At 37.0% G+C, this 9585-nt stretch overlaps 1 protein-coding gene across 1 annotated transcript; it reads right to left on the bottom strand.

Moving 5' to 3' along the window:
* Positions 1–3824: 3824 nt before the first annotated feature.
* On the bottom strand, positions 3825–6330 carry LOC123877165 (heat shock protein 83). The gene has a single exon (XM_045923666.1). It carries the CDS (start codon positions 6147–6149, stop codon positions 3990–3992), a length of 2160 nt encoding a protein of 719 aa, XP_045779622.1. The 5' UTR covers positions 6150–6330; the 3' UTR covers positions 3825–3989.
* Positions 6331–9585: the final 3255 nt, after the last annotated feature.

Below are 9585 nucleotides of genomic sequence, written 5' to 3'. Positions count from 1 at the left end.
CGTATTACCTAACTACTTAACTAGGTCTAAGATAAGTTATTGCAAGCCTAGGCTAAAAAGTTCCTACTTACTTAGGGTAGAAAATTCTAGAGTTTTGTAAGGACACCTGCCTGCGCTCAATAATGAAAAAATGTTTGGGGTAGAATCACGTTTCTTTCCCTTACGCATTACCCACAAGTAGGTACTTACCTATTTACTTATTGTGATGCCCCAGCCAGAGCCAGAGATGGGGTGGAATATTCTCGAATACCTACGGATACGGATTAGGTAGGTAAGTTGGTAAGTAATGGATTTAGGGTGGGTGGACAATTCTAGAATTCCGGATTCCCTATGTACACAATATATTACGATAATTCAATGTGCCCTATATGCGCCTTAGGTTTTTAACCCCCGACCCAAAAAGAGGGGTGTTATAAGTTTGACGTGTGTATCTGTGTATCTGTGTGTCTGTGTATCTGTGTATCTGTGTATCTGTGTATCTGTCTGTGGCATCGTAGCGCCTAAACGAATGAACCGATTTTAATTTAGTTTTTTTTGTTTGAAAGGTGGCTTGATCGAGAGTGTTCTTAGCTATAATCTAAAAAAATTGGTTCAGCCGTTTAAGAGTTATCAGCTCTTTTCTAGTTTTCTTGTAGAAAAGAAGGTTAGATAACCGTTAGGTTCATAATATTATGTCAATAGACAAATGTCAAGCTGTCAAGATGGACGTTGCCTAAATACATAATTATTTATTTGAAAATGATGTTTTGGAAAACTCAAATACTTTGGATCGTCGGGGGTGTTATAAATTTTAAATTTACACTTGTTATTATCTACCTATCTAAATTCCAATTTCCATGGCGGCGAATATTAGGTACCTAGGTAATTCCCTAGGTAGGATATGGCAACCTTTTAAATTTTTTGAAAAAATATGCATTTGCTTATATATGTATATCAAAATCAGGACTTTGTCTGTGTCGGTGTTAGCTGGCGGGCGTCCTCTGCCTTTTTGGAGTGTTTTTTTTTGTTAAAACTGACTGGAAAGCACTCTAAGGAGGTGCCGTGCGTATGTCGGCGAGCGCCGGCACAGGCGGGGTCCATACGTGTATAGTTTATCTAACTTGTTACAAATAACTACAAACTTGACATTGGCTAATCTTTGTAAAGCCAGACGAGGAAAAAAAAAAATCAAAATCAATTTGCCACAAGCATGAAGCAGCACCATAAGAATGAAAGTGTGAATGAAAACATTAATTTTTTAAGATCATTGAATTATTATGTACCTACTTACTTACATGTGCCTACATACCTATATTTTATCAAAAGCTAATTTCTGGATAACTTACAAAAAAAATCAGATCATTTCTGAAACACACCCAACCGGGATTCGAACCCGTGGCTTCTTGCGGCAATTTACTGAATTGCTTCGGAAAGAAAAGTTTCAGAGGACGCACTTGCATTGATATTTTTTTAAGACCATCGTCGTAAGCATGAAAAATTGATTATTTTTTCCTAAATAATAAAAGTTGATCATTTTTCTAAATAATAATGTTATAATGTTGAAGAGAGAAAATTCTCGATCTAACAAGAAAGGTAGGTAGGTAAATATTGTTGTTATTATTCGCGGCGATGCAAGGTGAGTCGTCCGCAGTATTGATCGCCCAATGTCAAGAATCTAGGTCAGACCGGCGCAAAGCTAGAATAGATCGTGGAATTTACTGGAAATCTAAATTTACTACAACAGTGCACGCTTCATTTTATAGATAGGTAGCTACTACCTACATAATATTATAATCTATGATAGTATGTACGATTTTATAGGATGTGAATTCATAGGGAGCTTTAAAAAGTTATCTCAAAGTGCTGCCATCTAGCGGTGGAAGGAATAGATAGAGTTATTAAGCTGATTTGTAGATGGCGCTTACAGCTTTATATCAAAGCTCAAAGAAAATATTAAAATTAAAAAAAAATTAAAGGAAAGTAGACGGAAACTTTTTATTAATTTTAGCTCTGTTCTTCTCTACACCATTTAAATTAATTTGATTGATCATGTAAACCAGACCGGCCAAGTGCGAGTCAGACTCGCGCGTCGAGGGTTTCGTACTCGGTTTTATTTTCCTATATTTTGAACGATAAATCAAAAACTAATTAGGCATAAAAATAAATAAAAAAGTCTGTTTTAGAATGTACAGGTAAAGCCCTTTCATATGAGACCCCACTTGGTATAGTCCATGGACAAGTGTAAATTAAAAATTTATAACACTACCGACAAGTGAAGGTTACAGTAAGAACTAGAAAAGAGCTGATAACTTTCAAACGGCTGAACCGATTTTCTTGGATTATAGCTAAGAACACTCTCGATCAAGCCACCTTTCAAACAAAAAAAAACTAAATTAAAATCGGTTGGTTAGTTTAGGAGCTACGATGCCACAGACAGATACACAGATACACACGTCAAACTTATAACACCCCTCTTTTTGGGTCGGGGGTTAAAAAAAAAAGGGTTGCTAATGCTATTATTTTTTCCATTGATTTTGAAAGCGCCACCCGTAATTTACTTCAGTGATATGCATTAATTAAGAACGCTTTTTCTTGTTTTAAAATCAATTTCTGCAGATATTTTTTTATTTTCATGCCATTATTTCTATAGAACCGTCGCGCGTCGGCTCTGAATGTTTGCGATTTTGTCTCAGAATGTTTGAGAATTTCTAAAGTTACCCGTCGTCACTGTATTTAATGCGTTGCATGATGCATCGAGAATGAGAGTCGCAGTATATTTTCTTTATAAATACACCGGCGAAGTGCGAGTCAGACTCGCACACCGAGGGTTCCGTACTCGGATGTTTTTTCCGACAATTTTACAGGATAAATCAAAAACTATTATGAGTAAAAATCTATTTTATAATGTGTGTGTGATACCAGACTTGGTGTAGTTATCTTTGAATTGTTCATAAACACACTTTAATATTTTGTTTTGTGATGTAAGCACAAATTCACGGTTCTCAGATTTTTAGGGTTCCGTACCCCAAAAGGAAAAATGGAACCCTTATAGGATCACTTTGTTGTCTGTCTGTCTGTCTGTCAAGAAACCTATAGGGTACTTCCCGTTGTCCTAGAAACATGAAATTTGGCAGGTAGGTAGGTCGTATAGCACATATACAGGAATAAATCTGAAAACCCCGAATTTGTGGTTACATCATTAAAAAAAATATTAAAATACGTTTCAATTTTCAAAGTTAGATACCTAACTATACCAAGTGGGGTATCATATGAAAAAGCTTTACCTGTACATTCTAAAACAGATTTTTATTTATTTTTATGCATAATAGTTTTTGATTTATCGTGCAAAATGTTGGAAAAATACCAGAGTACGGAACCCTCAGTGCGCGACTCTGACTCGCACTTGGCCGGTTTTTCCTTTACACCTACCTGCCATTCTAGGTCAACGAGAAGTACTCTGTAGGTTTTCTTGACAGAATAATCAAAACCAAAGCAGACAAACAAAATGATCCTTTATGGGTTCCAACTTTCCTTTTGTGTTACGGAACCCTAAAAATGAGTTCTCACGCGCCATTTTAACTTCATGTCAAATATGATCAAAAGGACGATTTCAGTCAATAGATATTTTATAAACCCACTTTGAGTTGAGCCAGAGTTAACAATGGCGCGTGAGAAATCATTGTGTGCGAACTATACACTAATCCAACATTGAATTTAAATTAAGAATCCTAATTAGAATTTGAGCAGCAATGTAAGAAACTTATAAAAATCCTAAGCAGGAAATTCAGCATTGGTTTAGTGTAGAAATTGTATTGTAGAGTAGAAAGGAAATTAAAACAACAGAGTTAATTATTACATTACATGTAATTTATTATTATTAGTTATTTTAAAATTTGAAATGGAATTTGAACTAAATCAGTCTTTGGCTGTACACGAGAGCACAAAAAAATATAATACGGAACTGTCATAACACCATTACAACATGGCTAAGGTTATAATAGGCGGAACTCTTAATCTACTTCTTCCATGCGTGACGCATCATCAGCGTCACCTTCCAGAGGTGGGACGTCTCCTGCGCTTGATTCTACTTCTACTGGAACTGGTTCATCTTCATCAATGCCAAGACCAAGCTTGATCATACGGTAAATCCTAGAGGCATGTACTTGGGGCTCATCCAGAGTGAAACCAGAGGATAGTAGAGCAGTTTCGTACAGCAAAATGACTAGATCTTTGACAGCTTTGTCATTCTTATCCGCCTCTGCCTTTTGTCTAAGCGTTTCAATGATGGAATGGTCTGGATTGATCTCAAGGTGCTTCTTGGCAGCCATGTAACCCATGGTCGAAGTATCCCTCAAAGCTTGGGCCTTCATGATACGTTCCATGTTTGCCGACCAGCCATATTGAGCTGTGACGATGCAGCATGGAGATTCAACCAACCTATTTGATACAACTACTTTCTCAACTTTGTTATCTAGAATGTTCTTCATGACTTTGCAGAGGTTTTCGAACTTAACTTTGTCTTCCTCACGTTTCTTCTTTTCCTCCTCGTCCTCTGGTAGTTCCAAGCCTTCCTTGGTGACGGAGACGAGGGACTTTCCATCATACTCCCTCATTTGTTGCACCACATACTCATCGATTGGCTCAGTCATGTAGATCACTTCGTAGCCACGTTTCTTGACCCTTTCAACAAATGAAGAGTTGGCTACTTGGTCTCGGTTTTCTCCCGTGATGTAGTAGATGTGTTTCTGGTTCTCCTTCATTCGTGAAACATACTCCTTGAGGGAGCATACTTCATCGCCAGATGCAGATGTGTGGTAACGAAGCAAATCTGCCAATTTTGACCTGTTTTGAGAATCTTCATGGATACCTAGTTTGAGATTCTTGCTGAACTGTTCGTAATACTTCTTGTAATTTTCCTTGTCCTCTGCCAATTCCTCGAATAATTCCAAGCATTTCTTAACTAAGTTCTTCCTAATTACTTTCAAGATCTTGTTCTGTTGCAGCATTTCACGAGAAATGTTCAGGGGCAAGTCCTCGCTGTCCACCACTCCCTTGATGAAGTTGAGGTACTCGGGAATGAGGTCCTCACAGTTGTCCATGATGAAGACTCGTCGCACGTACAGTTTGATGTTGTTCTTGCGTTTCTTGTTTTCGAATAAATCGAAGGGAGCTCGGCGAGGAACAAAGAGCAGAGCTCGGAATTCAAGTTGACCCTCCACGCTGAAATGTTTGACTGCAAGATGGTCTTCCCAGTCGTTTGTAAGGGATTTGTAGAAGTCACCGTATTCTTCCTGGGTGATATCATCAGCGTTCCGAGTCCAGATAGGCTTGGTCTTGTTCAGTTCCTCGTCTTCGGTATACTTCTCCTTGATGGTCTTCTTCTTCTTTTTCTTGTCCTTGCTGTCTTCCTCATCATCTTCTCCGACATCCTCAATTTTTGGTTTCTCGTCCTCTTTATCATCTTCCTTCTTTTCTTCCTCAGCTTCGTCGTCTGATAATTCCTTCTCACGCTCCTTTTCTACTACCAATTTGATGGGATAGCCGATGAATTGCGAGTGTTTCTTGACGATTTCCTTGATTTTCTGTTCTTCGAGGAACTCTGCTAGGTCTTCTTTGATGTGTAGGACGATTTTGGTTCCGCGTCCCAGGGGCTCGCCGTGGTCGGGTCTGACGGTGAAGGAGCCGCCGGCGGCAGACTCCCACATGTACTGCTCGTCATCATTATGCTTCGAGGTGACGGTGACGCGGTCAGCTACCAAGTAACAAGAGTAGAAACCCACACCGAACTGCCCGATCATGCTGATGTCTGCGCCGGCCTGCAGAGCTTCCATGAAAGCTTTCGTGCCAGACTTGGCGATCGTTCCCAAGTTGTTGACCAAGTCGGCCTTTGTCATGCCGATACCGGTGTCAATAATGGTCAGAGTGCCTTCGCTCTTATTAGGAATGATTTTAATGTATAGTTCCTTACCGCTGTCGAGTTTCGACGGGTCCGTGAGTGACTCATATCGGATCTTGTCTAGAGCGTCTGAGGAGTTGGAAATTAACTCACGGAGGAAGATCTCTTTGTTGGAGTAGAAGGTGTTGATGATCAGCGACATGAGCTGAGCGATCTCAGCTTGGAAGGCGAAGGTTTCCACCTCCGCGGGCTGCGTCTCCATTTCTTCCGGCATTTTCTTGTTTCAACTTTCAAATAAAACTGATGAACGATTTGTAAACGTTGAACAAACTTATAACTCCGATTTTCTATTCAGCAACGCGGTTTTAATAGAGCACGTGTTAGATTTTCACACCGAAAAGCACTTGTCTTGTATCGCAGCTTGATTTTCTCAAATAACGCCGGCGCGAAACGTCAGTTCGTTTATATAGCTTCCAGTTGCAGGCGACATCTAGGAGCGAGTAGTAATTTCTAGATTTTTCACGCGTTTTTCCAGGGATCGACAACCTTTTTCTCAATTTGATGCGCCAAGTGCAAAAAAGGGCTAGTGAAAGTTTTGTGACTTGAATTTCTTAGTCTCAACTCATAAGTACTAGGTATATTGAACATGAAATGAGGATGAATAAATTTAGTTTATTTAGCACATACTTAATTCAAAATTATTAATGACTCTCCACTTGGACAATATTAAAAAAAATGCACTTTAGTTACTATTAGTTGGTTAGTTAGTTATTATTTCATTCTTCTACCTTGCATAAATATCTACGAAAAAAAAAAAACGGGCTCTCTTAACCCGCGTTTTATTAATCTCCGTACCTAGATTTAATTTCTTACATTAGAAATATAAGAAAGAACCAGTTCTGTATCAAAAAGATGGCTCACTTCACGTGTGAGTAATATACAGTTAGTTTTATACTTACAAATAATAATTAAATATTATATCATTTATAAATAACAAAAAAAACCGCGCTCGTTTCGCTCGCTCTTTTCTATAAGCTAATGATTAAGTTCATTTAATGGTATTTGAATCATCATCTCTCAAAGATCTAAGGTTACGCATAATGTGAGGAAATATAAAAAATTGTGAAAAAAATTAAGGGTGGTGGAAATATTAAGACTGTATTTCATAATGTTTATAATTTATAATCTTCTTCTTAGATAATCCCTCTTCATATTGGTGCGTGCAGTAGTTTCTGAGATTAGCCTGAATAAATACGAACTCAGCGTGGCATGGGACTTTAATTATTTATTTTATAGTATTATGAAGTATTTCACTACAAAATTAAAGTAGTAATAATTAGAATTCTACACAAAATAATACATCACTTTCGTGTTTTTGTATGGTTTATGTTTTTGTAGAATATCGTATACCTAAATATAAAAATGTATAAAACTGTACTTTACAAAAATAAACTTGCAAATAACATACTTAACAAACCACACTAAATAAAAGTCACCTTTTTAAAATCGGTTAAAAATTACTTCATCAAAAAAAGGTTGCAAACACCTATTGGTGGCTAGTTAGTTTAACTACTCCTCACAAGATGGCATTAGAATCGATTACTTCAACTTCATGGAACATTCTAGAATGTTCGAGATCTTTCTAAAATAGTTTATAAAAAACAGTATTGAAGATGTTATTTATGTCAAACAAGAAGCATAATGGATCCGCGACATTAAATAAAGAATTTATGATATATAATTTTGCTAGCTTTTATTCAAAATGTTAGTAAATTTTACAAATTTCTGATTTCTTCTGGAATGTTCTATGCATATCCGGCGATTGACGACGCTACTCGCCACCGGTGGCGCTGTGTACATCCTGTTGCACATTTATATCTCTATTTACCGGTAGTAGGTATAACCTAAGTTTCTAGATGCTTGTCATAGAATGCTTGTATTGATTTTCCGACTTTCCTCATATTGAATGAACTTTCTTTAGGCGCCTTAGAGGATGCACTTTTATTTTTTAAATCCTTTATGGAATTTAGAAGTTAGGTAGACTCCTTACCTACCAACTACTAATATAATAATGCACCTTGTAATGCACATGGTTGAAGGTCAATGACTTGCAAAAATGCATTTCTTTTAGATTTAAGTAGGTAGATACTACCTAGGTGCATCTAGGTGCCTAAAGCAAAAATAGAATTTTCAAAATTAATTAAGTACGAGTAGGTAGGTACGTACCTACCTACCTACCTAGGTACACTTATATCAACACAGTCATGGTAAAACCACAGAAAACCTCTAAAAAGTAGATAGGTAAGTACCTACCTAACCTAACATCTTCCTTAGCATGCTATCAATGCGCATTCTGCATTTTTCAAACAAAGATCTTTTGTTACCAATTTGTTACCTTTTAAGCCTTTTAATCACACTAATATTATAAAGGCGAAAGTTTGTATGTGTGTGTGTGTGTGTGTGTGTGTATGTTTGTTACTCCTTCACGCTAAAACTACTGGACGGATTGGGCTGAAATTTAGAATGGAGATAGATTATACTCTGGATTAGCACATAGGCTACTTTTTATCCCGGAAAATCAAAGAGTTCCCAGGGGATTTTTAAAAAACCTACATCCACGCGAACGACGTCGCGGGCATCAGCTAGTAATACATAATTTCCTGATAATTTCCTATTGCAGAGATGGTACCTAGGCATCGATGTATTAGGTCCTAGGTACCTACTTAAATGTAGCTATTGGCATGGGCAGACTGGTAGAACCAAAAAATTATGGTACTTACCTACTTACTGATAGGTACCTAGTAGGTACTGATAAGTAGGTAGGTACTACCTACCTATTTACTGTGGAGAAGTGTGCCTAGGGCATAGATTATGGAAGGCTTTATGGTTTTAGTCCCGGTGGTACAACCTGGCCTAGAACCTAGAACCATCTATACCCTAGAACCTACTTTTTTAGGTACCTACTTAGATACCTAGTTAGTAGTTATACCTACCTACATACCTACATTGAATTACCTAAGTACATAGTTTAGGTCATCAGCGTCATCAGCTGTACAAGTCGTTATAGAATAGAATAGATTTTTATTCAAATAAACTTTTACAAGCTTTTTACATTCCTAGCGAGAAGAACCAGCAAGAAACTCGGCGGTTGCTCTTTTCAGTTGTACAATAATATTGACGTTGGCCGTGTTGGACGTCTTTGTTGGCTGTAGACCATCGATGCTGTAGACCTACAAACTCCAAGGTCTTTTTAAATGTTTCTTTTGACTCATTTTTGATGATTCATACGGAATACCTATTTTTTTTATATCTACTCTAGGTATTAGCCATTAGGTAGGTATATCTAGGTACCTAATTATATTTAAGTATAATTGGTGTGAACTGTGAAAATCTACTTAGTTTTTACATTTACACATTAATTAATCAGTATTTTATGATTATTTTAATATTCCCAGATCTTAATGAGATCTTTGGTAAGAAATCATAGACAAAAACTGTACCACTATCGCCATCTAGTATGCAGTAGCCAACTTGTGTACTTTTTGTGATAGTTAAATTAAAATAGCAAAAAAGGTTTCAATCGATAATTTCGATAATTTATAAAAGTTTACAAATGAACCATAATTATAAATCGTTTTAAATATTGAACTTTAAAGCGAATATAGTACAAGTTAGTTGAGACTTACGATAAATTCTTTACCCTTTTCGAA

This window comes from Maniola jurtina, chromosome 23 (genome assembly GCF_905333055.1).
Source record: "Maniola jurtina chromosome 23, ilManJurt1.1, whole genome shotgun sequence".
Classification (NCBI taxonomy): Eukaryota; Metazoa; Arthropoda; class Insecta; order Lepidoptera; family Nymphalidae; genus Maniola; species Maniola jurtina.
Note: the sequence above shows the minus strand (reverse complement) of the source record. Positions and strands in the feature narration are given on the sequence as shown.